General features: G+C 51.8%; 12 protein-coding genes across 12 annotated transcripts; 6 read left to right on the top strand and 6 right to left on the bottom strand.

Moving 5' to 3' along the window:
• Positions 1–361: 361 nt before the first annotated feature.
• Positions 362–1095, bottom strand: ASPBRDRAFT_225644 (uncharacterized protein). Its single transcript, XM_067621990.1, has one exon. It carries the CDS (start codon positions 925–927, stop codon positions 463–465), a length of 465 nt encoding a protein of 154 aa, XP_067484344.1. The 5' UTR covers positions 928–1095; the 3' UTR covers positions 362–462.
• Positions 1095–2191, bottom strand: ASPBRDRAFT_225727 (uncharacterized protein). The gene is made up of 2 exons (XM_067621991.1): positions 2033–2191; positions 1095–1964 (listed from the first exon to the last, which is right to left on the bottom strand). The coding sequence occupies exon 2, from the start codon at positions 1917–1919 to the stop codon at positions 1263–1265; it is 657 nt and encodes a 218-aa protein (XP_067484343.1). The 5' UTR covers positions 1920–1964; positions 2033–2191; the 3' UTR covers positions 1095–1262.
• An 837-nt stretch (positions 2192–3028) lies between these two features.
• ASPBRDRAFT_50063 (uncharacterized protein) lies at positions 3029–4886 on the bottom strand (the record flags this gene model as incomplete). Its single annotated transcript, XM_067626474.1, has 3 exons — positions 3029–4510; positions 4572–4652; positions 4707–4886. The coding sequence occupies 3 exons, from the start codon at positions 4884–4886 to the stop codon at positions 3029–3031; spliced, it is 1743 nt and encodes a 580-aa protein (XP_067484342.1).
• A 326-nt stretch (positions 4887–5212) lies between these two features.
• Positions 5213–7188, top strand: ASPBRDRAFT_114303 (Leucine Rich Repeat domain protein; the record flags this gene model as incomplete). The annotated part of the gene is made up of 6 exons (XM_067616812.1): positions 5213–5314; positions 5377–5511; positions 5570–5680; positions 5738–5862; positions 5919–6444; positions 6514–7188. The coding sequence occupies 6 exons, from the start codon at positions 5213–5215 to the stop codon at positions 7186–7188; spliced, it is 1674 nt and encodes a 557-aa protein (XP_067484341.1).
• An 801-nt stretch (positions 7189–7989) lies between these two features.
• Positions 7990–9049, top strand: ASPBRDRAFT_112204 (uncharacterized protein; the record flags this gene model as incomplete). The annotated part of the gene is made up of 2 exons (XM_067616634.1): positions 7990–8344; positions 8412–9049. 2 exons carry the CDS (start codon positions 7990–7992, stop codon positions 9047–9049), a joined length of 993 nt encoding a protein of 330 aa, XP_067484340.1.
• Positions 9050–9303: 254 nt separating this feature from the next.
• Positions 9304–11464, top strand: ASPBRDRAFT_70600 (fungal specific transcription factor domain-containing protein; the record flags this gene model as incomplete). The annotated part of the gene is made up of 4 exons (XM_067629086.1): positions 9304–9416; positions 9468–10328; positions 10392–10684; positions 10761–11464. 4 exons carry the CDS (start codon positions 9304–9306, stop codon positions 11462–11464), a joined length of 1971 nt encoding a protein of 656 aa, XP_067484339.1.
• ASPBRDRAFT_70599 (flavin-containing monooxygenase) lies at positions 11272–14020 on the bottom strand. Its single transcript, XM_067629085.1, has 4 exons — positions 13308–14020; positions 13246–13256; positions 12945–13197; positions 11272–12891 (listed from the first exon to the last, which is right to left on the bottom strand). The coding sequence occupies exons 1-4, from the start codon at positions 13599–13601 to the stop codon at positions 11587–11589; spliced, it is 1863 nt and encodes a 620-aa protein (XP_067484338.1). The 5' UTR covers positions 13602–14020; the 3' UTR covers positions 11272–11586.
• Positions 14021–14400: 380 nt separating this feature from the next.
• On the top strand, positions 14401–16298 carry ASPBRDRAFT_165694 (CAAX prenyl protease RCE1). Its single transcript, XM_067619564.1, has 4 exons — positions 14401–14811; positions 14863–14903; positions 14993–15373; positions 15429–16298. Exons 1-4 carry the CDS (start codon positions 14757–14759, stop codon positions 15948–15950), a joined length of 999 nt encoding a protein of 332 aa, XP_067484337.1. The 5' UTR covers positions 14401–14756; the 3' UTR covers positions 15951–16298.
• A 743-nt stretch (positions 16299–17041) lies between these two features.
• On the top strand, positions 17042–17943 carry ASPBRDRAFT_112264 (sucrase/ferredoxin-like domain-containing protein; the record flags this gene model as incomplete). The annotated part of the gene is made up of 2 exons (XM_067616637.1): positions 17042–17188; positions 17266–17943. 2 exons carry the CDS (start codon positions 17042–17044, stop codon positions 17941–17943), a joined length of 825 nt encoding a protein of 274 aa, XP_067484336.1.
• Positions 17944–18334: 391 nt separating this feature from the next.
• On the bottom strand, positions 18335–19630 carry argB (ornithine carbamoyltransferase). The gene has a single exon (XM_067623476.1). The coding sequence runs from the start codon at positions 19579–19581 to the stop codon at positions 18451–18453; it is 1131 nt and encodes a 376-aa protein (XP_067484335.1). The 5' UTR covers positions 19582–19630; the 3' UTR covers positions 18335–18450.
• Positions 19631–19915: 285 nt separating this feature from the next.
• On the bottom strand, positions 19916–22641 carry fluG (extracellular developmental signal biosynthesis protein FluG; the record flags this gene model as incomplete). The annotated part of the gene is made up of 3 exons (XM_067626473.1): positions 19916–20145; positions 20209–21457; positions 21511–22641. The coding sequence occupies 3 exons, from the start codon at positions 22639–22641 to the stop codon at positions 19916–19918; spliced, it is 2610 nt and encodes an 869-aa protein (XP_067484334.1).
• Positions 22642–24675: 2034 nt separating this feature from the next.
• On the top strand, positions 24676–25217 carry ASPBRDRAFT_36283 (uncharacterized protein). Its single transcript, XM_067623475.1, has 2 exons — positions 24676–24990; positions 25073–25217. The coding sequence occupies exons 1-2, from the start codon at positions 24774–24776 to the stop codon at positions 25135–25137; spliced, it is 282 nt and encodes a 93-aa protein (XP_067484333.1). The 5' UTR covers positions 24676–24773; the 3' UTR covers positions 25138–25217.
• The last annotated feature ends 561 nt before the right edge of the window (positions 25218–25778 follow it).

Here is a 25778-nt window from a genome sequence, read left to right as displayed (position 1 = left end):
GGTCTATTGCTAACCTTAAAAACTCTTCACAGTAGCTTCTGCTGATGCTGCAATGCATCATCACTCACCGCTCCCAAGACGCCAGATTGCCCTTATATTGCGGATCACGCGCACTCAAGCTTGGTCCCTACGATGCTTACACACTACACTACTTTCCAGAGAACAAGAACTTCGAAGCAAGAGTGTATTGCCAGTCTCGGATGGGATACTTTCTTCTCATCAACGAGACCTGGCTAGCGAGCTAAATAGCCAAACATAGCAGAACATGACAAGACAGGACAGAACAAGGACACACAGCAAATAGAAATTTGCTCCACAAACAAGCAAAAAGATATGACAAGCAACGCCCACAATTTGAAGATAACCAAGACGGAGATAAAGAAGAAGAAGCAAACGTCAGGGGTATATCAAGCGCTCAAGCTAAGCAACGCTAATATAGCATGACATGATCTATCGTGGATCTCAGACGGTTGCAGCGACTTTCCACACGTGAGATAGGCACGGATCCGAGCGGGTGCCGCTGGCCTGTGCCTTATAGATACTCTTGTATATCTCCCCAGCAGACTTGCTGCTTTCGGGGTCCACTTCGGTATCGTCCTGTGTGGGCTCGACGCTGGCCTCGCCGTTCATTATATGGCTGGGCTTGATGCTGGCCTCGCCGTTCATTATATGGCTGGGCTTGATGCTGGCCTCGCCGTTCATTATATGGCTGGGCTTGATGCTGGCTTCGCCGTTCACTTTATGGGCGGGCTCGACGTTGCCCTTGTCGTTCTGTTCAGGGACGGGCTCGATACTGCTCTCGCCGTTCATTCTATGGGCGGGCTCGACGCTGCCCTCACTGCCCTCTCCTCGTGTGGAGCTTGGGACCGGCTGAGGAACTCGAAGAGAACTTGTGCCATTGGCAGGACCCTTCTTTCCCCGCGCCATCTCGAACCGGAGAGGACGTTGGTGCAGCTCGAATGCTGATGGCTGATCATTGCTCTTTTGAATGACTATATTCGCAGCATCCGATGTCTACGCTTCGGTTAGTTATTGCATATCGGGGAAGGAAGCATTAGGCATACCTCAAACTGCGCAAAGGCGGTTTTCAACCCAGTCTTAGGGTTCGTCTTCACTTTGACGAAGCAACGTCCGTGCTTGCTGAAGACCCTCTTGAGCTCGGACTGGATCTGAGTTGGGTGGAGAGCGCTCGGTAGACTGCAGCGAGTTAGTCTTCGTCTGATCATATGCTCTACCTATTGATCTCGAAGGGGGATTGTCTCTTACTTTCCGACAAAAATGCAAGCTTCGAGAGGAAGGAGATCTTGAGCGTTTTCGTCTGTGCATACTTTGCCATTGACAGTACAATTAACAGGGACTATATCGGAACCATCTTCAACTGGTGACAGGTCTCTGGAGTCCACTTCAAGCGATTTAGGTGAATCTTTGGCAACTTCATATTGACTTGGTCCCGCCTGGGCTTGAACCGAACTCTGTCTGGACGGCTGCGGAGGGCCGCCTTGATGTACCTGGTACCCAGGATAGGACATATGTGAAGAGTGGTGGCCTTGAGGCATATGTTGACGTGGCCGTAAACTCTTCACTGGCATATACTGAGATCTCTGGAAGCCATAAGGAGGAATCTGGTAGACTGAATCCGAATCCATCGGATACGGGTTAGGTATCGAGACTGCCGGAGTCGTCACATTGAGTTGAGGGGTCCGTGGAGCCCAGGGCAACTCATAACTATCGTCAGGGTGACACCAAGGAGGTATTACAAAATACTGCCAGAAATCATGATCCTGTTCAATAATCTGCATACGCAGACGAGCTCCGGTAAAGAAAAGCCATCGCAGGCTCTGCGGATCCCAACGAGGGCCAAAAGGCACCTCTCCGGGATATGCTGGACCAGGATAGGTGGTCTGAGGATAGGAACCCATGTCGACTGCTGGAGGGAAAGGAACCCTTTTTGCAAAGCAAAAGCGGTGAGCACCTTATCCCTGAAGCGATCAAGCAAAGCCAAAAGAAAGAAGCTAACAAGCACGAATCAGATATTACCCTCCGTGGAGGAGAAATTTATCAGAAGCGTAGAAAAACAGATAGCAGGGGGTGGAAAGATGAATGAAGAAGAGATGCTTTGAATACTCTGCCAACGAGAAACGATAGCAAGCAGCCAAAGCGTGAGGGTGATGGAAAAGGAGAAGTATGAAGTGCAGAGAACAAACCAGCCGGTAGGTTCATATACTAACGTCAAACTCTATGCCTTCACCATGAGGTATGCGAATCGAGCCGCGCGGACATGACTCGCACTACGACTACGATCAGGCTTCAACTACGGTCCAAAGTCTGTTTGGCTTGGTCGTCGAGGCTCCTACATGCTGCCCGTCGCCTTTTTGTCCTAGCTTGGGAACAACTCCTACGGATGAAGAAGTTGGGACGTCAGAATCTGGCGGTACTCTGGCTTAACCGCCACCGGCGGTAGTATAAAGATGCTAAATGCCTCAGGGGAACTACAAATCTGTGTGCCAATAGTTTGGTCCGCCATACTATGAGGCTTAGTCGCAAGGAACTCTGGCTTCTGGTAGGGGGAGTCCGGTATGGTTCCTTGGTGCCAGAACGAACTATACACTTGTGCGGCCTGGGGCCAGAATTCCGGTCGATACAATACATCCGGTGCGGAAAATTCAGCCTGTAGGCATCGAGTGATCGTCATGACTTGGTCTATGGGCGATTTCTCCCCTGATATCTCTATTGTTGAGTTAGAGTCGGAGGGACGGTCTAGACGGTCAGACAGAAGCTTCAGCATATGGAATAAAGGGCACTATGTGCAGAAATAAGTGGAGAATGCCTGCTTTGAAAAATTACTGATGGTATTGTGGTGATACGGGGATGTATTAACTGTACAGAAAGAGAAAAGAAGTCAGGTCATGATTATGTCGTAACCAAGGCAGGCAGTACGCAAACAGGCATGGTATATACTCAGACAGCGAACGAGGGGGTATCGAATAAGCTAGTCTCCCAGGAACATCATCATGAAACAATCGTCACTTCACTTGGCAGGCATCCCCATCAGCTCTCCCAGCTCGTCGCTGGTGAGTGTACTCCGGCGTCGGTCCCGGTGTCCTTTGCTGGATCCCTTGAGAGCCCGCCCACGCTTACGACTCTCGCTTTCTTTGCGAGCCTGCTCAGCCTCCCGAGCCTCGCTTTCGGCAGCCGCTAGCTTCTGTGGCACGCTCAGACGAGCTTGGCTGCTCGATGCTTGGATAGCAGCTGCCCGGCGTGACTCTTTGGGCTGGGGACTTTGAGCGCTGCTTCCCTGCCGGGAGAGGCCCTTTGACTCAGCCTTCCTCCTGGAGGGTCTACGCGTGACCGCTTCGGAGCGGTGTGCTTTTACTTGTAGTGTCTCATCGTCGGCGCTTGGTTCGCAAGGTGAATCTTGTAGGCCAGTGGTAAAGGAGACCTTCCGTGGCGAGCGTCCAGTCACGATGTTGTCACTCCTTTCTTTCAAGGCTTTACTGGCTCTCCTGGATCTCGTTTCCCGGGTCGACTGGCGAGTTTTTCTGGGGGACTCCGAAGGCTGACTAGGCTCGGCAGTAGTCTTCGCAGCTGTTTGCTTTTCTTCCTCCTCTTCTGCTTCTTGGTCTTCGAAGATGGGCGACTGGATGGTTGTGTCTCGGCCCTCATCTTGAGATAGAGCTTGTGTAATATCCAAACGTAAATCTAGGCCTTGTCGGAGCTCTTCCGCCTGAATGGAATGGCCACCATCGGCGATACGTTTATGCCAGCCATCCATCATTGTAACGGCCTGGCTCCATCGGCTTTCCATTTTCTCCCAGCCCTCGCGAAGTCGCTTGATTTCTTCATCCCGCATCTCTACTTCCTCTAGAGGCACGAATGATGGGTTTGTGAGTAGAGTCCGTAGGTGTTCGAGGACATGGTCCATCTGTGCAGATAGCTCGTCACAAGAGGTCGGTAGTGCCGTTACCGAGCCTTGCAGAGACCGTCCCGCCCCTACACTTGCCATCCCGGGCGCGGGTTTATCTTCGTCGTCGGCTTGTGATAATCCCTGGAGATCCTTCAAAGTTTCAACTGTGTTCCGTGCCAGCGATATCAGGGTATCATTCTCGTCGCTGAGGTTCTGACATAGTTCGGTAAGGAAGTCGTTCGTCTCCTGCTTCAGACTGTATCCCGGATCGTTGATTCCCTCACCACCTGCCGCCAGTCTCGATCGAGAGGATTGGCTGGCTGCTGGGTTGATGTTTATGGTGGTCATCGACAGCCCTTCCCGCTTTCCGCGCTGGCGTTCAGCCAAGTGCGATTTCAGTTTCTGCATTTCCAGGTCGCGTTTGCGAATGTCATTGGCGCATTGAGCCCGAACTTGCTGTATGGTCGTCTTCATGCGCTGCACTTGCTCCTTCAGTCCTCGAATAGTCGAATCGGCACTGGCAACGTTCGCCTTCAAGGCCCGTTCCTGCGCTTCTGCGAGAGCCAGCGAACGGGTCAGCTCGGATGCCTTCGTTTTGACTTTCTCCTACAGCCAGGTCGTTAGTCCTCGTTGTAGTCGCAGAGCATAGAACTGATACTGATCATACCAACTCTGCTGTTTTCTGCGATTCCTCCGCGCGTAGGGTGCGAATTGTGGTTGCTAGGTTCTCTCGATGTTCGGCTTCACGCTGTTGTCGCTGTTAGCCAGTGCGATAGTTGCCCTGGATGTGGCTGCTTCATACGTCTCTGCGCAGGACCAAATCATTGACCAAGTTGATAATCCTCCCCATTGTGGCCGCGCAGCCTCCCTCCTCATCTTCCGGGTTGGCGAAATCGATGGGGTGGCCGCTTTTCAGCAGCCCCCTGGCCAGTAAGACATTATTAATGTAAGTAGATGCTGCCTGCAGATTTTGTGGCTCCATGGCTTGCCTGCAAGCTCTGCTGGCACCGACCTCTCTTAATGGAGAGGAATTGGCGATTGATGTCGAGGGTTGTCGGCTGTGATATTCCGTCGGGGACCGCCAGACTGTTATTATTATTTTTCGACGGCCGCCGGGGTTCCTAAAGGGGAAGAACATAAACAGCAGGCGCACTCCGGTGACCGCCACGCCCCACTTCCGCTGTATGCTTATGTCATCGAACCGCTCACATCTGATCTGTAAAGGGAAGTAAATCACTTTTCTTATCGCTCGCGTCGCTCGCGCGTCTCCTCTTGCATCTGCTCGGCTTCACCCTCTCCATTGGCATCATGGCGCGTGTCATTCGCGGCGAGGGGGACTCCTTGCAACAGAGGGGACAGCTACTCTTCAGGCAGGGCAATTACTCAGACGCTCTGGCTGCGTTTACAGAGGTGCGTTCGCGCGGTCCACCGCGTCCGATAAGGAAAACGCTACTAAGACAATTGGCCCACAGGCTCTCTCTTGTAAAGGCGCTGATGTGATGAGCATCCTGGACAACCGCGCCGCAACGTACATCAAGCTTACTCAGTATGATCGCGCTCTCAATGACTCGCGACAGATGATCCGCAGAGATACCAAAGATGGACGGGTAGCTTGCAGCCTGTGCGATGGTCAATTGCCTTCACCGTAGGCTAATCGAGTGTTAGGGCGTTTTGCGATATGGTCAGACATTGCTTCTGACTGGGGATCGGGCAAAGGCTCTCAAAGCTTATGGGTACGGTTTGAAGACCTTGCCTGAAGATCATCCCCGTCGTAAGGTAGGTAGCTTTGAACTCAGCTTACAGCGGGATGTGTTGATGGACTGACCGGCTCAGATGATACTGCAAATGTACTGCAAGGTGAAAGAAAGAGCGTCAGTGAAACGACTAGATCCATTTGCTACACTACCGCTTGAGTTAGCCATGATGGTGCTGCAACATTTCAATTTCAGGGAGCTGGCGTGAGTGACCCGTGAACATAGAGGTCCTACGAGGAAGCTGACGATCGGGCTCCTAGGGTTCTACTGCGAGTCTCGAAGGGGTGGCAGCGAATGCTCTCACAACCAGATCTTTGGATGCAATTGGATTTCACTGAGGCCCGACGCAAGGTTCATTGGCGCTCCTTTCGGGCATTTGTCCAGCGCTCGCGTGCCTTGCTAACTCATGCTGTCTTGACTAATATATCCACCCCTTTTCAGGACAAAGTGCTAGAGGTTTTGAGTAGATGCCCGAAACTGGAGAATTTGGAGATCCGGGATCCTATCACACAACCTAATGGACTTTACAACGTGTTCAGGGGCTCAACACAGTTGAAATCTCTAGTCATCACGAAACAGACACCAGTGACCCAAGAAGATATTGCGAAGTTCCTATCAAGTTTATCCCAGTTGGAACGGCTTGAAATTCATAACGCCCAGCCCTCGCCCGAATCCAGAGTACACTGGCCTTCACATATGCCGAATCTGAGGAGTATTGCCCTCCTCACGGAAGCATCAGTTCCGCCCCCAGGTCGTGTGCCTGCTCTATACATACCTCCTGCTACTGTAAGTTGTGTCAAGCTTATGCGCTTCTGCTGCGTGCATGCTGCTTGTTGGACTGACAGCTGGTCATAGGAGTCAACGTCTTGCTCAATGCCCAACCTTGAAGAACTACGGCTGGACTCGTATCCCAAAGTCTGGGCGCCATACTATCTTTCCTTTGATCCTGTCCAGTACCCCAGACTACGTAGACTAGATCTGAAAGGTGTATTCATAGGTCCTTTCAGCTTACCGCCGAGTCTCGAGTTCCTTTCCATCCATGCAGGTGCCGCTCCAACTGGGGAGGAATTCCCCTTCTCTCCCGAGCAACCCCTGCACCTTCCAAATCTCCATACTCTCATGCTTCGCGACCTAATTTGGGTCACCTACCGCACACTTCATGGGTTCATAGTCAATTCCAAGGCTTCATTACGCAATCTCGTGGTCGACCGTTGTCCGCAACTTGACTCTGAGAAGCTCAGTCTCGTTCTAGCAGAGAATTCGATCAATTTGACCGAGCTTGGAGTTTCTCAGCTTCCAGGCATCAACGACTCCACTGTAAAGACCTTGTTAGAAGGCTTGTCGAACCTTATTGCCCTGGATGTTTCCAACACCGATGTTACAGGACGTCTGCTCAAAATGCTCGCTGACGCACGTTCCTCGGATGGCGACTTTCCACGTGTTGAGTTTGTATACATCAAGAATTGTGACAATATCCCATACGAGGCAATCACCTACGCTCGATCGCATGGGGTCAGCGTCATTCGGTGACTTGCATACAACAGTATCAACATTCCTTGAAGCATGCTGGCATGCATGGGTATGTCTTTGATATTTGGATTCTGCGCCGTATCACATGTTGCGCTATAGCTCTACCATGTATGCATACGTGGTATGGCCTTTGTGCGCCTTAGAAAGCATAATGTGGTCTAAGGTGCCCGCACACATTTCACAACGATCATACTGCTGCCGGATCTATGAGCACTGCTTATTATCAGGATACGTCGTGCTGAGACGTTCCTGGTAACGCGGGCCGATTTAGAACTTGACTAGGTCATGATACAAGGGGGTCATCTGCACTACCCTCCGTTGCTCCTCATATCCAGCACACAGTTGTGAGGGAAATGGCTGCAAGTACGCCATGAGTCCCTGGTGGGAACAGGCAATTCAATCTGAATTATACAACTGTCAGGACTCTTAATGAGTCCCGTCAGGTCTACGTTTCGGGCGATATCATAGGTCTTCCACTTGAGACTATTACTCTCAATGACCATCTGAAGAACCTCAAATAATGTATTTTGAATCTCTAGATATGTATTCCTAAATTTCTAACTTAGTGATACTGCACCATGACACCCCCTTCGCATTACGCAGCCCGGATGATACGGTTTTCGGGCAGCGATCGCCGTTGGAGACGGACTTGAAGTCCGTTCCCCTTAGCCCACACAACACCATATATTAGGTCTGCCATTCCCACAATTGCCAGCAAGCGATATTGTAACCGATACTTCCATGTCTACCATATATTATAGCTAGCTCTCCAGTCATAGAAGTCGTCCTCCAGGCTGAGAAATGGCCTCCATCTCCGAAATCCGGGCCTCCAACGCCCGAATCACATCAAAGACGGTACCTCACACGGCAGTCTTTACCGGGGCCACTGATGGCATCGGAAAAGCAACACTTACTCGTCTAGTTCTTACAAAACTACCAGTCCGGGTGTATGTCATTGGTCGGAACGGCAAGAAGCATCAAGCATTCCTAGATGAGCTTCGACAATCCAACAGACATGCAGAGATCACCTGGGTGGAGGGTCAACTGTCTCTTCTCGCGGATACAAAGAGACTATGCGATGAGATCAGGAGGCACGAAAAGAGTCTTGACTGCTTGTACTTGGGCGCCGGCTTTATCTCCTCTGGAGAACGCATCGGTACGTATCATCAGTCACCATTGGCCAATCCATCAACAGTATCAGCTCACAAATTACGACAATTTAGAAACAACCGAAGGCAAAAGCCTGTCACTAACCCTCACCTATTACAGTCGAATATTGATGATGACCCAGCTTCTTCCTTTACTCAATGCATCACTCAACAATCCACGCGTCGTGAGCCTCCTCAACGCGGGCTACGAATCTTCTGCTATCTACCTTGACGACCTCGATCTGGAGAAACCAGGGCACTTCAGTCTGAGCTCTCTCACAAAAGCGACGTCCACCTACACTACCTTGTCCATGTCAAAATTGGCTCAGGAAAACCCTCATGTAGTTTTCATTCATCATTACCCTGGCGGTGTCAACACAGATGCTTTTAAGAAGGCCTGGGGTGGGAAGTGGTATTGGCCACTGTTTAAAGCTGCGTTAGCTACGTTTGGGACCTCTCCTGAGGATGCTGCGGAGAAGGTGTTGTATCTGATCACCAGTGCTAAATATGGTGGCAGGGGAGTCCCCCTGGAAGAAGGACAGAGGGCTAGCATGACTATGACAAAGACTATTCAAGGAGGGGAGCTGTTTGCAATTGACAATAAGATGAAGGGGCTGTTTCAGGGAAAGGTGATGTTGGAATTGCAGGCCATGGATGCGGGTGATATTGTTTGGCGCAGGACGGTGGAGACACTTGCGCCGTATTCTTCGTGATGGTGAGGAGGGGGGTGTTTAATAGCTTGGTACTTAAGTTAGTTGCTATTCAATCACACTTTATGAATCAAAGAGTAGTGTGGCAAGTCATCTGGATGAAGTATGACACTAGATGTAAACCGAACGGACTTCGGCCAGTCAAAGTCCGGCTTACCAGAACGAAGTCCGGTTCATCCGACGGCCAAAGACCGATTCCGTCTCAATCACTGCACAGCTACACTCATGATTCCCAGATTAATGAAGAAACTACTACCATGGAGAGGAGAGGTCCAACCCCGGGCTCTGGCTCGTATGGAAAAGCTTGCAGGCAATGCTCCAAGGCCAAGTGTCGGTGCGTAGCTCGACCCGACGCTGTCGGCTGCGAAAGGTAAGCGTCCAAGTATGAGTTATTGATTAAATTGATCTGACCGCCACTCAGATGTCTGCGTCTCAAGAAGCAATGCCAGCCCTCAGATTCAACTCGCAGGAAACCTCGTCGGAACCCCGAGTCGGGCGCGCAGATAGCGAAGCTTGAAGGGAGGATTGATAGCCTCACAGCAATGCTTCAGTCTGTCGCACATGCCACTGGAGTATCTAGCAATCTACAGAATAGCTTGAATTCCTGTACAAGCGGAGATATCAGCAACTTAGCCAGTACCAGCATAAATCCTGATAGCGTATTGATGCCCCTTTTGTTGACTACTTTGCCATCTCAGTCAACTACGACTCCATCTCCTTCCAATGGCTCGAGTCAACCATATGCACCTCTGCCGCCATTATATGAGCTGAATCTAGATGAGACAGCCCGGTATCTGAACCGCTTCACGACGCACATGCTACCATGCTTTCCTTTCATCTGCCTGCAAGCCGATACCACCATCCAACAGTTGCATCAAGAGCGGCCATTTCTTCTCGAGGCCATCATCGCAGTGGCTACGCCCTCAACCCAAGCGAAACTGGCTCGCGCAGATAGATTGAAATCTCGCTTGACTCAGTCAGCCATGCTTGAGAATCAGTCTAGCATTGACATGTTGCTGAGCATCCTGACTTACATTGCCTGGAGTACGGATCCTTTTGTCAAGCGGGCGAGCAATTTGTCTCGCATGATCATGCTGGCTATGTCTATAGTCTATGACCTCCAACTGGACAAGCAGCCACCACCGCCACCAGAGGCGCCCGTAATAGCGAAGATGACGCCTGGGCTTGGGAATCCGGACCCCCAGCCTTCAAGTGACAATTCCCTGCAGGGGATCCTAGAGCAGCATCGAGCGGTCTTGGCGTGCTTTGTCCTCAGCTCGATGTATGTACAGCTATCATCTTGATCATGACCGAAATGAGCCTCCCACTGACACGGCTATTCCAGTATCTCATCCACCTTTAAACGCACAGTGCCCCTACCATGGAATTCGCTACTGGAGCAGACCCTAAATCTAATCGAAATAAGCAAAGAAACCCCGTCAGACGAGTATCTCGCCACCCAGATCCGCCTACAGATCCTCGCACAGAAGGCTCTATCCCTCCGTGAACCAGAAGAGACAGAACCCTCCTCCACTTCCACCACCAGCACACCACCGGCAACAACCATGTACCTCAAAGTCCTCCAAAAACAACTAAATGACCTCCAATCCTCCATCCCACCACATCTCCCCCACCGAGGTACGTAACCACCCCTTCCCATACCCAACCACCCGCTCAAAAACCCTACTAACCACCAATACTTCATCCCGAACAGACCTCCTCCACCTACAAACCCATTACACGACCCTCCTCCTACACGAAATCCCCCGTCTCACCAGCTCCAGCACCCCTCTACTTCCCCCCTCCACTATCACTACCGCTACCAGTACAACAACCCCCTCCCCCCTAACGAACCTCTGGCACTCCCTCCAAGCAATCAAAGCCTGGCTCTCCACATTCCAAACCCTCCCGGCAGCAACCATCACCGGATTCCCCTTTTTCATGTGGTTCCAGCTCGTGCGATGCGTCGTGCTCCTGAAACACCTGTCCACGTTTGAGGATCCAGCATGGGACTGCGATGCTGTGCGGCAGGAGGTGGATATGTTGGACTTGCTGGAGTGGATGGGGGAGAAGGCGGAGATGGCTAGTATGGAAGCTGGGGAGAGTGAGGATGATGATAATGGTGGTGGTTTGTTTCGGAGGGTGGGGAGGATGTTGAGGTTGTCGAGGGAGTGGGTGGTTAGGAAGCAGAGGGGGGAGATAGATGGGGATGGATTGGGGTCTGGGGTGGGGAATAGTGAAGGTAGTGTTGAGGTTAGTAGTGGTAGTAGTGGTACTGGTGATGGTGATGGTGGTAGTGGTGTGATGGGTGTGGATGTGGGTATGGATATGACTGATATGATGTGGATGCATGCGCTGGAATCTGGGGATGGAGGTTGGCTTGAGGAGGTGTTGGGGTGGTCGCCGCTTGCTGTTTAGATTTCTAGTTCAAGTCTGCTGTAGTATTGAAAATTACGATATGGTAGTCCTTGCAATTCTCTCGAGACGCTGATGCGCTGGTGACTGCTCACATCTACACTGATTCTATCACATAATATAAACTATACATCCCACCACCCCTCCAGGTAAGACCTCAAATCAATGGTATCTGGGCGTGTCAAATGCGGCGTCAGATCTGCATCCGGCACCGTCTCTCTCGCCCTCCACCCATTGCCGATAAAAGCGAACCGATTCCCGCTCGGATTCACATAAGCATAGTCCCAATCCTCCCATCTCGGATCTCGTCTCAAGTAATTCAACGCTGCCGCACTACTGGGGAATAGACCATGGACTTTGCCACCAGGCCGACCGCCATTGTACCATGACCTGCAATTCTTCTGGCCTGGGGTAGAGTCGTCATTGGCTGTCCAGACCGTGCGTGGGTAGAATTTATCGCAGTATTCAACGAAGTCATCGGCGGCTTGCTTGGATGGCTCCATCGCTTTGATGCCTTGGCTGCGGATCTTCCGCAGGATCTTGGCAATGTAGGTGATTTGATTCTCCAGCGAATTGGGTACGCTGCCGGAGTGGCCAGTGGAGTGGGGACCACCGATCCAGAGTAGATTTGGGAAGCCTGGAGTAGCTACTCCGAGGTAATTGTAGGGGAAGCCGTACAGGCCGTCGTGTTTCCAGGCGGATTTGAGATCGATCCCGTTGGAGATGATGGAGAAGGGTGGGGCGTGGTCGACGTTGGCTCCGGTGGCGCAGATGACAATGTCAACGGGCCGTTCAACGCCATCAGTGGTGACGATACCGGTCGAGGTGAATCTCTGGATTGGGGTTTGGATGTAGCTGACATTGTCTTTGGTCAGAGCTTCGAGGTAGCCTGGACCGGGAGTGGGACGGCGACAGTTAGGTGGAAAATCTGGAATAAGCTTATCGATGAGCTCGGGTTGGTCGGCGACTCTTGCCTTCATCAGTTCGGTCCATTTCTCGCGCAGACTGCGGTTCTCCGGGGAGTCTTTGAAGATGGCGCCGAACCGAGAGAAGTATCCTGCTTCGACGCTCTTGCGGTATGCTAGGTAAGCATCGGGGTCGCGAAAAGACTCAAGTTGTTCGGGGGAGAATGAATTTGGTTCGAGTCGACGCACACCAGAGGTGCCGAAGGAGTCAGCTATCCAAGTTCTGTTGCGAGCATAGTGGTCCACATGTTGAGCAATTGGCTGAATCGAAGGCAGCACCTGCAATCCAGACGCTCCGTTGCCAATCAACGCAATGCGCTTGCCTTTCAAGTCGACATCGTGATTCCAGTGCGATGAATGGAAAAGCACGCCTGAGTATTCATCTATCCCTGGGTATTCGGGCAGCTTCCACGCATTAAAGTGGCCAATAGCGTTGATCAGCACGTCGAGGTCTTCCTCATATAGCTTTTACGCGTTAGCCATTGCGCATAAGCCGCTGAAATCGAGCAGTGTCATACTCGGTTGTTATCCCCCAAGTCTTGCAAGGTCACACGCCATTTACCCAGTTCAGGTAGCCACACAGCCTGCTGCACCTGCTGCTGTAGTCGGAGGTACTTGTGTACATCATATTTGCGCGCTATAGATTGCCAATACTCGCGAATTTCGGCACCTTGTGCAAACTCTTCGGACCATTGCGTATTCGGTGCGAATCCGGACTGATAGACATGCGCAGGAATATCGCATCGTACTCCGGGATAATTATTTTCGAACCTGTTCATCAGCACCAGGCGTCGCAAGTAATGAATGAGGCTCCCCTACCAGGTACCCCCCTGTGTTCCGTGTTAGGAATGCATGGTATGTGTCTTGGACTCATTACTTACCACACCGGAGTTCTTCTCATAGATTCGTAGGTCCAAACCAGGCAATTTGGCTGGAAACAAGACACCTGCTGTGATTCCAGCCAGACCAGCGCCAATCACACCGACTTTGATGGGGCGAACTTCATCAATTGGATGTTCCTCAATCTCGAAAGCCGGACGAGCTTGGCCGTTTGCTTTCTCGGACACGGATAATTCATTGATGAGCGGTTCAAGAGACACTGTGGGGAGGTGCTTGAGATCCGTGCCTGTGACAGGCTCACGATGTATGATCTCGGGTCCTTCCACTGCTGCCATGATGAAATAGTATAGTCTGCTCTTAGGAATACATATGAAAGAGAATGAATCAGTCGGCGAGGTGTAAGGGAGTCTTTAAAAAATGACTGCCAATAGAGAGGGGTTGAGATCGACGAAGTGCAACCCCTCATCCGACCGGCTGCACGCCATCTGCACCTCTTTTGACCTCACAAAGCAGCTCGAAGAAGCCAGTAGCAAGAGTCGAAGAGGTACCGGGATCACACCATTGCGGACGGCAATGATGCGACAAGAGGGGCTTATCTCTGGGTTAGAAGCACCATCAACTTGGCGAGGATTTACCAGAGTCCAGACTCATAACAATAACAGAATAAATAGTAATAACTATATCAAGCATGTATCGAAGCTGCAGGCGAGTTTGTGGTTGCGTTGGCAGTTGCAGTTGAGGTGCATAAGATTACCCAAAAGGGAACGATGGACAGGGGTCTTAGGCCGCAAGGCAGCAACTGCATGTAGCCACTCATCGGGACTTGTCCTGCTTTGGTCAATTCTTATCAAGGATAGCGACCATAGCCAAAGCAAATCACATTCTGTGTCATAGGCAATCGTAAGCAAAGGCACTGTGCAATATCATAGCCAACGCGATGCGCCCAGGCGCGGTGTCACGTGGAAGCTGTAATCACCACTTTACCCACTTTGGGGGATGTCAGGTGACTTCAACTCTATGAAGGTTTATATCACGTGGGACCATGATACAGCCCAATACAATCCAGCAGATAGTTGCGAGTTAGGTTTCTGAGGTTTATTTCTTGTTGACTGAGTTCTTTCCGACCGACAAAACTATTTGCTCACAGCTGGCGGGCCTCAAATGGCGGCGGGTGGCAGATTTGGCAGGCAACCGGGCCTGGATTGACAGGCATCCCCGGCCTTGCCTGAATGCCTCGATGCCTGTAAAACTCGGCATTCACAGCCGACCTCGTGTTCTCCTCGCTTCTCTTTGTCCAACTTCGCCGTGTCAACGCCGGGCGCTCTTTAGCTATTGTTCTTCGGGGAACTCTTAACCAAAACAATTCCGCTGCTTTTGCTGTTATGATTCTCTTCTTGTGTGGTTGAACGCCTTCCTCCTGACAACAAACTCTCATTCCGGACTGCTGCGCGCCCCGGCATCCTAAGGCTATCATCAGTCTTGAAGCAGATATGGCTCCCGTCGGTCTCCTGGCTCGATTCAGGACTCTGATCACAAAGGACTATGGTAAATACCATAAAACATATGCGTTTTCACTTTTGTCTGACTTTCTCGCAGATGAGCCTGCCATTTCAACACAGACAGCTGCCTTCTTGTCGGTATGCATTCCTGATCATGGGCTCCTTCCCAATGACAAATGCTTTGGTCTTCTTATGCTCTTCTGGCCAGTATCTGATCCAAATTCTAGGTTTGCCTTACCCTGATCTATGTGGTTCCCTTCTATGTGAATCCAACGACCCGGCCATCGCCCACCCTGAGTAGAGATGCGCCGTCGGTAATCCGGGCTAGAATTAGAGCTGTGACATTCTCATGCACCATTAGCAGCCTGATCGTCTTATGGCTAGTTGCTGCCAAAGAGAACGCTTCTTTCTCTCGGGCTCTCCATTTCCTGGGATGGTGGCCTGTTGGTCTCGTGGATATCTTCCGCAGCTTGCTCCTCACAGCCATCCTATTCGCCGGTCCGCTGTTTGAGCGCGGAGTTGCTGAGGGCGAATGGAGGGAGTGGATTCGAGGAGGCAGAGTTACTGCATCGCTTCGCAGTTGGATTGGATGGAGAAATTATGTAGCGGTAAGTTCAGTTTGCGACGGCAATGTCTGGGTCTGCAATTAACTGGGCGATGCAGGGTCCCATCACCGAGGAGGCCATGTTCCGCTCAGCTATCGTCCCCCTTCATCTTCTCGCCAAGGTTGATCCTGGCCGCATTGTATTTGTGGCGCCTCTCTATTTCGGCATTGCTCATGTACACCATTTCTATGAGTTTCGCCTTACTCATCCTGACACATCGATAATCGCAGCTTTATTGAGATCAGTCTTCCAATTCGGCTACACGACGATCTTCGGCTGGTATGCCACCTTTGTCTACCTTCGTACTGGCTCTCTGCTGGCAGTTATCCTCGCCCACACTTTCTGCAACTGGTGCGGATTACCTCGACTGTGGGGAAGAGTAGAGGCGGGCGTACCTATGGGGCCCCCGATGGTCAAAGGAAAAGGAACCTCCGACGTGGCGTACGGTCAACTCGGCCTTGGCTGGACCGTCGCATACTACGTGATCCTTGTCGCGGGAGCTATTGGCTTCTTTCAAGCGCTATGGCCTTTGACCGACTCGTTGAATGCGCTAGCCAGCTTTTCTGGTGCGGGCAAATAATGATCATAAAGAGAAACCAGCATCTAGCGGGCGGATGATATTTGAAGGACCACAGCATCAACTTCTCTCTCGGGCAAAACGGTGCCCTTTTCGGTTCATCAATTTGGCCTGCTACTATAGCGACGAGCACTATTGTGAATAGCATGACCGCATGCAGCATTGTTATGATTATAGTATTGTTAATGTCAACTTCTCAATTTGATCGAAGTGCACTATTATATGTGCATCATGGCAATTTGTTGCAGTGCAAGTAGTCTAAGATTGGGATACTTATGAGCAAGGGGGAAACAATAATATATGGAAGTAATATATACCATTCATGAGAAATGATTTCAATGCAGAACAGTGCTACTCAATATCAACTGTTGTACGTAGGAATTATGGCAGATTGCACCTGTGTAGGTTGCAATGATGCCATCAACCTTCCATTTCATCTTGACTAGTACTATACTAGAATATATTTAAGCCGGCGGACGAGTCCCTGTGCTTCTTAATATTACTAGTACTATTACCAACAGCTACACCAATGACAAACATGTAATTGGAGTTATAATTAGACACTTACAACTAGCAGTCTAAATCCTATCGAAGTCAAAGACCCGATTGAAAAAACAATCAGATTCAATGAAGATAATCCACCGGCCAGTCATCAGCCTCGGATTATGAAGGCGGGACTGAAGATCTCCGCTATCTCCGACCGCGCCGAATCCTCCGCAGCTTCGGGGTTGCTCTTTTCAGTTTCCCATCCACCACTCGTTGCCAATTATAACCAGAACCTTCCTCTCCTCCTTCCAATCGCCTCTCCAAAACCTCAGCTCATCTTAGACACATAGGATATGGCCGGACGACAAAGAATCATGCGGGCAGCATCGCTGCAATGCCTGCCATCCATTTCACGACCGAACCGCTCCGCCGCAACATCAGTTCGCCTCTTCTCATCCACATCCCTCCGCTCAAACCCCTCGCGCATACCCCTGGACATCCCTCCCCCATTTCCCGTCACCAAGACATGCCCCGAACCGAGCTGCTCATGTCCCCCGACCCCGTCCATGCCCGCGCCGATCGACTATGACCAGCCGCTAAACGGAACGATGGCGGCCTACGCCCAGCAGCTTCTCATCTGCACCGGACAACGAGACTGGACAAGTCGCATAGAAGAGGACGGACAGGGCCAGAACTGGGGCGAGCTGGTCCGAGGATTGAAGCGCCTACTGGGGCGTGGAGGGAAATATGCCGATGTAAGTAGTGTACTTTCATCACTGAGTTCTCAACAGCAACAGCTCCCGCTGACATCCGATATCAATTGCTGTTCTAGCCCTTCAACAATATCCTAGTCACCACCTCCTCTTTTCACTCCTCCTCCTCATCAACAAGCGCAGCTCCGTCTCAAACCGCACCCGCCTTCCTCTTCCCCAGCTTCAAATACTTCCCCTCTGTCCCCGTCAATTTCCCCGAATCCGCCCCCGCAAAAGCCGATCTCTCTACATTCGTCCGCGCTTTCCTCCTCCCCATCGAATCAAGACATGGCGGACAGATTCGCGACCAGACTCTGGCGTCTGAATTCCCCGATGCCGTTGATCTGCAACATTCCCCGGTTGTGTTGATCTGCGGCCACGGCGGTCGCGACATGCGATGCGGTGTAATGGCGCCAGCCCTGGAGACTGAGTTTCAGCGCGTCCTACAGTCCAAGGGGTACACCTCCGCGGATAGTGAGACCAGTGTCGTTGATAGCCCTGAGCATGCGCATATCGGGTTGATCAGTCACGTCGGAGGACACAAGTATGCTGGAAACGTGATCATCTATATACCCCCGGGAATGAAGGAAGCTGGCTCTTCTTCGCCGCATCCGCTGGCCGGTAAAGGTATCTGGTATGGGCGCATTGAGCCTAAGCATGTGCAGGGGGTGGTGGAGGAGACGATTCTGGGTGGGAAGGTCATTACGGATCATTTCCGGGGTGCGGTTGATCGGGAGAGTGGGGTGTTGCGGCTGTAGAGTTGAAGCTGAATAGTCGGTCTCAGGGTGGTAAAAATACATTGTATACTAGAGAATAGATCGTTTGTCTATGATAATGCTGAGTTGCAGCGCAGCGTGCGACTAGACTTCAGTGAGATTAGGGAAGTATGTGGGGATGATACTGATTGTGTGAGATGTAGTTACTGGGGTAGACCAGAAGACAACAGATTAGCTGCATATTGTGCTAGAGGATTAGTATTTATCTGAATGGAATGGGTATATGTCTATTCATATAATTTAGTTGTTGCTGATATTGCTTACGTATCAGAAACCCAACCCCAGAATCATCTCCGCATCGGCTTCCCGGCTGCGGGGAAGTAAAGCGTCGGGATGCCGGACAAGCAGAATATACACCACACCATCAATAATGTACATACAACAACACAGCTCAATTGCTAATCAAATACAAGCTATACAGCAAAACCCCCAATCCTTTATGTTGTTTTTTTTCCCAACCCAACTCCCTATACAATTACCCTTACTCCATCACTCAATCTTTCCCTTATTAACCACGAATCCCTCCAACGCCGAAATAGCAGCCCACAAGCGATTCTCCGCCTCAGGGAAAACCAACGAGCGATTCCCATAAAACACCTCATCCGAAACCTCCTCCGGATGCCTAGGAAGACAATGCATGAACCTCCACCCATCCTTCGCGCCACCCCTCTTGGCCAACTCATTCGTGATCTGGAATCCCTCGAAATCCCTCAACCGCTTAACCGCCTCCTCCTCCTGACCCATAGAAACCCACGTATCAGTCACCAACACATCAGCCCCCTTAACCGCCTCCTCAGGAACATTCGTCTGCACCAACTTGCCGGGACTCTTCACCCCCTCGCCGGCCTGCTCAATAATCTCCAACATCTCCTTCGGGATCTCATAACCCTTCGGCGTAGCCACCGCAATATCCACGCCCATTTTCCTGGCACTAATCGCCATATCAAACAGGACGTTATTGGCATCGCCCACCCAAGCGATCTTCAACCCATCTAGACCCAATCCCTCCAATTTCCCCTTGCCGGAGGCAGCACCAGCAGAACCAGCAAAATGCTCACTAATCGTCTGAAAGTCGGCAATAGCCTGCAACGGATGATACGAATCACAGAGGGCATTAATGACCGGCTTCGTGGAATGCTTAGCCAAGTCCGCAACGTCAGCGTGCTTGCCCACGCGGGCAACAATACATTCCACCATGGAGGAGACCACGACGGCAGTATCGTAGAGGGATTCATTGACGCCGAGTTGGATGTCATCCTTGCCGAGGAACATGGGGTGGCCGCCCATTTGCACGACGGCGCCTTCGGTGGAAATGCGGGTGCGGGTGCTGCGCTTGCTGAACATCATGGCGACGGTCTTGCCGGAGAGGGCGCCGTGGAGGGATTGTGGGATGGCGCCGGATTTGATGGCGCGTTTGTGGGAGGAAGCGTTGCGGACGAGGGTTGCGAATTCGGTGGGTGTCAGGTCGGCGATCGAGAGGAGGTGGCGCGGTGCGAAAGGGGATGTTGCTGGCGTTGCTGCGGAGTGACTGGCGGAGGAGTAGAGGCGGCGCAGGGCGTGGCGGGTGGTGGTCGGCCCATAGCGGGCAGCGGCCGCTGCTGTGCGGAGGGGGGATGGCATTGTGGGTTTGGTAGGAGGGATTGAGAGGGTTTTGAGAGGTGGTTGAGGTGAAGAAGAAGAAGGGAATTGGGATGTGAGTCAATATAGGTAGGACAGGACCGGGGATGCTGTCACGTGAGAGGTGTTGGGGGAGTGGGCCGATTACGGAGGACTATGACTCAATAGTTTGATTTGGTTGGCGGATGGTGGGAAAAATAACTACTAGACTAGACCGCTACTGCGCTCTGTACGGATGTCTCTATATGAAGCTGAAGCAGATGCAATGATGATGCAATGATGGTATGGCTAACTACGATTAGTCGTTAATGTATATACAGGGTAGTACTAGTAGTAATTAGTATCTCTCGACCAGCCACTTCCGTCGCGCTTCGGCCTCCATTGCATTCAGCTTCTTGCTCTCGGCACGTTTGACGGTAATGAAGTTCTCAACCAAAGTGTCGCCAAGCACATCCCGGAGAGCCTTGTCAGATGCCATATTGTCTAGGCTCTGTGCCAGGTTCGTGGGAAGTTGTGTGGTTATTCCAAGGGCACTACGGTCCGCATCGCTGAGCGTTGCTGCGTCATCTACACAAGTTTGGTTAGCATACGTGCCCGCTAGAGGACAGCTTCGCAGGTAGGAATACTCACATAAACAGTCCTGCAGGGTCAGGGGCAGCTTCTCCTGCACACCTAGAAGTCCTGCGGCCAGAACTGCAGCCATCGCCAGATACATATTGGACAGACCATCAAGCGCCTTGATCTCCCAGTGACCCGCAGAGATCTTCCGGATGGGTGTCTCACGATTCTGTGTGCCCCAGGCGACCCACTCACTTCCAGCCCAAAGGCCGGAATGGATCCGGTCGTAGCTGGCATCATTGCACAGAGTGAAAGCCGTCAAAGAGGTGAAGTGCCGGAGCACACCAGCCAAGAAGTTCTCCTCCTGAGTCGCTGGAGTGATGGAGACATGAGCGTGTGCGGCTGAGCCAGCAGCGTGCGAATAGGGTCGAGGGTGAAGGGTTGCGCGGTAACCGTGTTGTTCTGCGACATAAGTCACGACCTGTCGTGCCTTGAGCAGGGTATCAACAGCGGCGACCGGCGAACCGGGGGGTAGGATGAATTCGAACTGGCCCGGGGCCGACTCGGCGTGAAATTGTTCGAGGTCGATGCCGATGGATGCCAGAGTATCGACAATCTCCTCGAGCAGCGGCATCATGCGTCGGGTGTCTCGGGTCATTTGAGACCAGGAGTGGTTGCGCACACACGGGACGAACTCTTCCTCATCGGTATCCGGGTTAGTGACGCACTTCAGCAGTATAACCTCAATTTCGAACCCGCAGAGTACTTCGATTCCATGCTTGACATGCAAGTCAGTCGTCACGCGGCGCAGAAGGGTCCGTGGACATCCTTCCTCCTCCATACCCTCCTCCGAACGCCCCCAGGTCATTACAGTGGCGCTCTTCGAGTCGATTCCCACATTTCGAGAGAGAGTTGAGAGGTCAGGCTCTAGATAGAACTGGCCGGTTGTGGAGCCTTCCGGACAGACTGTGTCGGTCTGGAGCATCAAGAATGTAGCTGTACAGATACCGATCCGGCGTTGCTTGCGGGCGATCTTAGCAAATTCCCGGATGGGGAACATCCGCACGCGAACTGTCGAGGTGTAGTCGAAGAACTGCATCCAAATATACTTGACATCAGGATTGCTGTGCATGAAGCTTTCCAAGGCGTCGGCCGAAGAAAGTCCAGATAGGGTGCTGACGGCAGGGACCAGCCTGTCATCGTAGGAAACCGTCTCATTAAGGCTATACAGGCGGTTGGAGTTGTGGAACAATATATCGGCAGCAGCAAACTTCGCCTGCTCGACGCTGTGATCGCCTTGCTTGACGTACTCCACGAGGACCTATGACGGATTAGTTACCGAAGGATACACAGGGCTTCGCTTAAGGAACGGACCTTTTCCAGTGCATCGCGGAACTGCTTGTTCGCCAACCAATATGTCTCCGGGAAGAAATGGCCATCGGTACTCCACAAAAGGCGGGTTGTGGGCACGATTTCCAGACTCTCGCGGATAATGGATTCCTGAGCGTCTCGACTCACCATGGGAAATACCTCCCCAAGATCGAGATACACGTTCGGGTAGACACAGGCGAGATAGCCGGCCTCCCGGGTATATGGATAAGAGGAATGCAGAAGCACAAAGTCCACCTTGGGATAACGGGCAACCAGGTCTTGTAGATGGGCGGGGTTCGAGAGTATTAGGTTGATGTCATTATCCCCGAGACCCGTGTGCAGTTGCAGTGGTTTGTTGGGTCCCGAAGCATCTTTCTCCTTGGCAGATTGAAGCTGGTTCAGGGCCTGCCTGACCAGCCAATCGTTCAACGGTTTGTCCTCCACGCGGTATGTAGACCCAGATCCTTGCGACAAGGTTCGGGAGAAGGACTCGAGGAGAACTCCGTCATCCTTATCATCGGTCACTTGGACGTTCAGTCCAGTGCGGTAGCAGATCACCGATTTGAAGCCTACCACCACAGGATCTGCGATAGCCTCCGAAATCTTCTGGTTGAAGCCCTGGCTGAACTGGTCCATGTACTGCCGAAGAACGGTGACGTCGCTCGAGGATTGATCGTAACCATTGGGAAGAATGGAGGAAAGCACTTGAGCGGCCACAACTTCAATCCGTACGATCCGCTTGGTCGGAGCTGTGGTAAAACGGTCATGCCAAGTGAAGGGCTCGATATCTTGATCCGTAAGCAGATCATCAAGGAGCAGGCTATGAGTGCCTTCCAGGCACCGACGGATCAAGCCATCATAGTCACGCTCGACGTATTGATCGCGAGCCGCCTTTACGCGGTCCCACTCGGATGTCGGGCAATCGTAGAGCGTCGCTAGCTGGGTGGCGGCACGCTGGAGGGGTAAGGTGGACGGAGCATTGTGCAGGGCGGGACCTTGGGCCTCGGATGTAATTTGTTCGAAAGGATATTTTGCGTAGTTGCTGGCTGCGGCCTGCGCGAGGAGGTTATGGGCGTGGTTGTCGATAAGAGGATGGGTTTGGATGAGGCGACGAAGAGACGCGAGCGGATCCATGGTGCGCTGATTGGTTGGCCGGTTCGATCGATCGATCGTTTGCGGATCACGGTTAGTCGGCCAGGATTGACCGTGCGCCTTGGAACCAGGTGATGACGGGAAGGGGAGGAGAAGGGGGAGGAGGGGAAGAATCAAGGCGACTGAGGCAGTGGAAAGAAGAGAAAATGAGGGAAGGGAGATAGAAGAACTCATATAGAGTCAAGAAAAACCTGCGAGCCCAGCAGATAAAGAATGATTGATGATTGAAAAGAGAGAGAAGGGGGCAAGTAGACGATGCTTACCCGATTAGGCAGCTCGCGAGTAACCGCCGACCGGGAAGGTCTAATTGCTTGATTCAGTCATTCGCGTTTCTATTCATTGAATATCTCGTCGCCAAGCACCCTGAGCACCCTGATAGACCTGGGACGGCTTTCTCTCCGAACCAGTTGCAGGCGCAGCAGCTGGTCGTGTAGATGGCGTATAAGCTCCGAGGGTACACAAGCGGGCAATCTCGACGACCGGAGCTCGTCAACCATACGCAATCCGGTATCTTCCACGAGCTTGGGCGGAGTCGAGTTCCACCACCAAGTCGATCATCTTCAGCGGAAGCAATCCTGAGGTTGGTTATTCTTATATATCAACTTCCGAGGATTACCCCCGAACGTTTCTGGAAAACTTGACGGGCCATGGCTGAGGTGTTCTACAGATTCAGAGCGTTCACCACTACCTTCTCCATCCTCATAGGGTGATTCGGGCGATGATTCTCCGCTCCCCTGCCTCCTTCGTTGCCCGACTGTAGATAAACCAGGGTGTATTTAGTATTTACATTTTACGCACCTACTATACTTGGTAGTCTCTCAGGGCAATCACAGCGTGCTATGACCCAAAATAAAGACATACTCACGATTGACAAGTCTGCTGTCACCAGAACACGAGTGGGGATACCAGAGCCGTGTTACTGGCGTGGAAAGCTCCCAACTGGGTAACCAGCTCCTCTCCTCCAAGGCACCCGCATGCATCAAAACGGAAAAACCCCCGGATAGTCAACAACGCCAACAGGATATGACTTCAGGTATTTGGTAAGAGGTAAAGACTAGAAAGAAGAGTCGGGCCCAGAAACAAGCCACTGTAATTGCCCCAAATGCCCTTACTTTAAGCGGTAGTTTAAACGGGCGCTGTTATTGATTATGCAGACCTTGATTGCGATTTGTACGCACCCCCTGAGTATACTCGGAATAATGAAAGTACGGACTGCAACCATCATGAGCTGTTTTCGACGGCAGATGTCCACCAATCCGTATGTGGTACCTTCCGTACCTTTATTAATCCCACAGGTGGGTGCGGGAAGCAACGGGCCGAGGATCGGCTTGCCGAGGCACAGTGAAAAGAAAGTGTGGCCCCAGCGCATCTGGACCTCCGAGTCGGAGCCTAGCGCCTGTCTGACACTGAGCGAGGGACGATGCCAGCAGAGGAACATGATATAACTCAAGGGTGCTCACAAATTCGAGACAGACATGTGTGGATTGTCACTCGAACCAGTGCAGCGGTTGCATAGTTTTACCTGATCAGGTGATGTGCTGCTTATCAGTCACCAGTACAAACGAAGCAAACAGTCTCGGCCAAGTTGGGGGGTCAGGCGCTGCTGCAATGCTACTATATAGGCGAATCCCTAGACAGGTATCTAACAGTCTAGCGCACAGTCCTGATTTCCCGGCTTCCTAGAGCATAACACTAAGCTTGAAACCAGGCTAATGTACTAACGGCAGAGGGCGTGTCATGTGCAGAGGTCTGGGACTCCATAAGTGTGCATGAAAAAGGGTTGTAGTTCACATGGGGTGAAGACCGCCAAACAGGTCTTGAGTATGGAGATGTCGGATGACGTTGACGACTACTGCAGTCAGACCTGACAAAGCACATACTGCAATATGGCGGGTTGAATTCATTACTGTTCTATTTCATCATCCTGAACAGGTCGCTCAGATCAACTGGAACTGTCGAAAGGTTTACCACAACGATATTGACGCTATTCATTATTCTCAAGCCAAGATCCCCACAGACGGAATGGAAGCTGTTCACCAATACCTAACGACTAGGTACTGTCTAACACGTCTCATCCTGGACGATAGTGACTTGATCTTAAGCAAAAGGCGGAGATGGAGAAGCCACCAGAAGGAACACCCCACGGCACATGGGCCTTAGTCAGCCTCCCCACAACGCCAGGGGCTCTGCATTCATTTACACTTTTCACACTTCACTCGCCTCTCGCCTCTCTCGCCACCATAGCCGACTACGAAGATCCGCCTCCCGCTGTCTTTGGCAGCGCGTTGACGTACTATCGCTACCTGTTTTGTTTAACTAAATATAGACAAGGCACGGGAAAACCGGTCTCTAGATGCAGTCCGTCCGAGACAGGTCTGAAAGAACTAGCTGACTTGGCCATCGACCACTGCAGGGTTCAACCGGAGCCGGGAGTCCCCGATAATCCCCGATCCTTGGCACGGTGATCACGGTCAATGACAGGCGTGGAAGCGAAGCGAAGCATGCAATTGACTTTCTTCGCTGAACTCGTTTGTTAGCGGGGCAGAAAACGAGCAGAGGTTGGAGACTACTGTAGGTAGAAAGACATGATAACTCCGCTAAGGTGAACAGCGATAACCGTGCAGTCGAAGCGAGGGTGCGTGAGACAGCCAGGGTGGGTGAGTCTCGAAAGGCCTCATGACCTTTCATTCCGCTGGAATTTTCATCGAGTAAAGGAATTGCCTAAACGGGCTGGTTTTGGAGATTTTATCGAGTAACAGCGGTGAGGAGCAATCACTCGCAGCAGGAGAGGTCCGATGGCGGCTGCCGGAGGCGCCCGATACCCCGACCCATGGTTCTAACTGGCCCAAAAGATAAGCCGGAAATTCTCTTCACTTCCCCACGAGGAATGCGTCCCGAAGAGGCAACAATGAGGGTGTACAGACGAGGTGGTTGTTCAGTGGAAAAGACAGCCTCCTGTTTGGAGGAGGATGAGGAAGAGGAGGTGGACAGTTATAGCCTCCGCCTATCGATATCGCGATAAGGATAGAACCGGGGCTGACCGTTGCAAACCAACACTTCAGGCGTGAAGAAAGAAAGCGCCAACGAAAAAAGGACGCTTGGATGGCAAGCCGGTGGAT

The sequence above is a fragment of the Aspergillus brasiliensis genome (genome assembly GCF_001889945.1).
Source record: "Aspergillus brasiliensis CBS 101740 unplaced genomic scaffold ASPBRscaffold_1, whole genome shotgun sequence".
NCBI classification, from domain to species: domain Eukaryota; kingdom Fungi; phylum Ascomycota; class Eurotiomycetes; order Eurotiales; family Aspergillaceae; genus Aspergillus; species Aspergillus brasiliensis.
Note: the sequence above shows the minus strand (reverse complement) of the source record. Positions and strands in the feature narration are given on the sequence as shown.

What these genes read in the sequence shown, in the direction of transcription:
- ASPBRDRAFT_225644 (XM_067621990.1), bottom strand. Translation starts at nt 927, where the DNA reads ATGGCGCGGGGAAAGAAGGGTCCTGCCAATGGCACAAGTTCTCTTCGA.
- ASPBRDRAFT_225727 (XM_067621991.1), bottom strand. Translation starts at nt 1,919, where the DNA reads ATGGGTTCCTATCCTCAGACCACCTATCCTGGTCCAGCATATCCCGGA.
- ASPBRDRAFT_70599 (XM_067629085.1), bottom strand. Translation starts at nt 13,601, where the DNA reads ATGGCAGCAGTGGAAGGACCCGAGATCATACATCGTGAGCCTGTCACA. An exon ending in ACTTGGGGGATAACAACCGA is followed by an intron (nt 12,892 to 12,944) that starts GTATGACACTGC and finishes AACGCGTAAAAG; the next exon opens with CTATATGAGGAAGACCTCGA.
- ASPBRDRAFT_165694 (XM_067619564.1), top strand. Translation starts at nt 14,757, where the DNA reads ATGGCTCCCGTCGGTCTCCTGGCTCGATTCAGGACTCTGATCACAAAG. An exon ending in TCTGATCACAAAGGACTATG is followed by an intron (nt 14,812 to 14,862) that starts GTAAATACCATA and finishes ACTTTCTCGCAG; the next exon opens with ATGAGCCTGCCATTTCAACA. An exon ending in GATGGAGAAATTATGTAGCG is followed by an intron (nt 15,374 to 15,428) that starts GTAAGTTCAGTT and finishes TGGGCGATGCAG; the next exon opens with GGTCCCATCACCGAGGAGGC.
- argB (XM_067623476.1), bottom strand. Translation starts at nt 19,581, where the DNA reads ATGCCATCCCCCCTCCGCACAGCAGCGGCCGCTGCCCGCTATGGGCCG.
- ASPBRDRAFT_36283 (XM_067623475.1), top strand. Translation starts at nt 24,774, where the DNA reads ATGGAGAAGCCACCAGAAGGAACACCCCACGGCACATGGGCCTTAGTC. An exon ending in TTTAACTAAATATAGACAAG is followed by an intron (nt 24,991 to 25,072) that starts GCACGGGAAAAC and finishes CGACCACTGCAG; the next exon opens with GGTTCAACCGGAGCCGGGAG.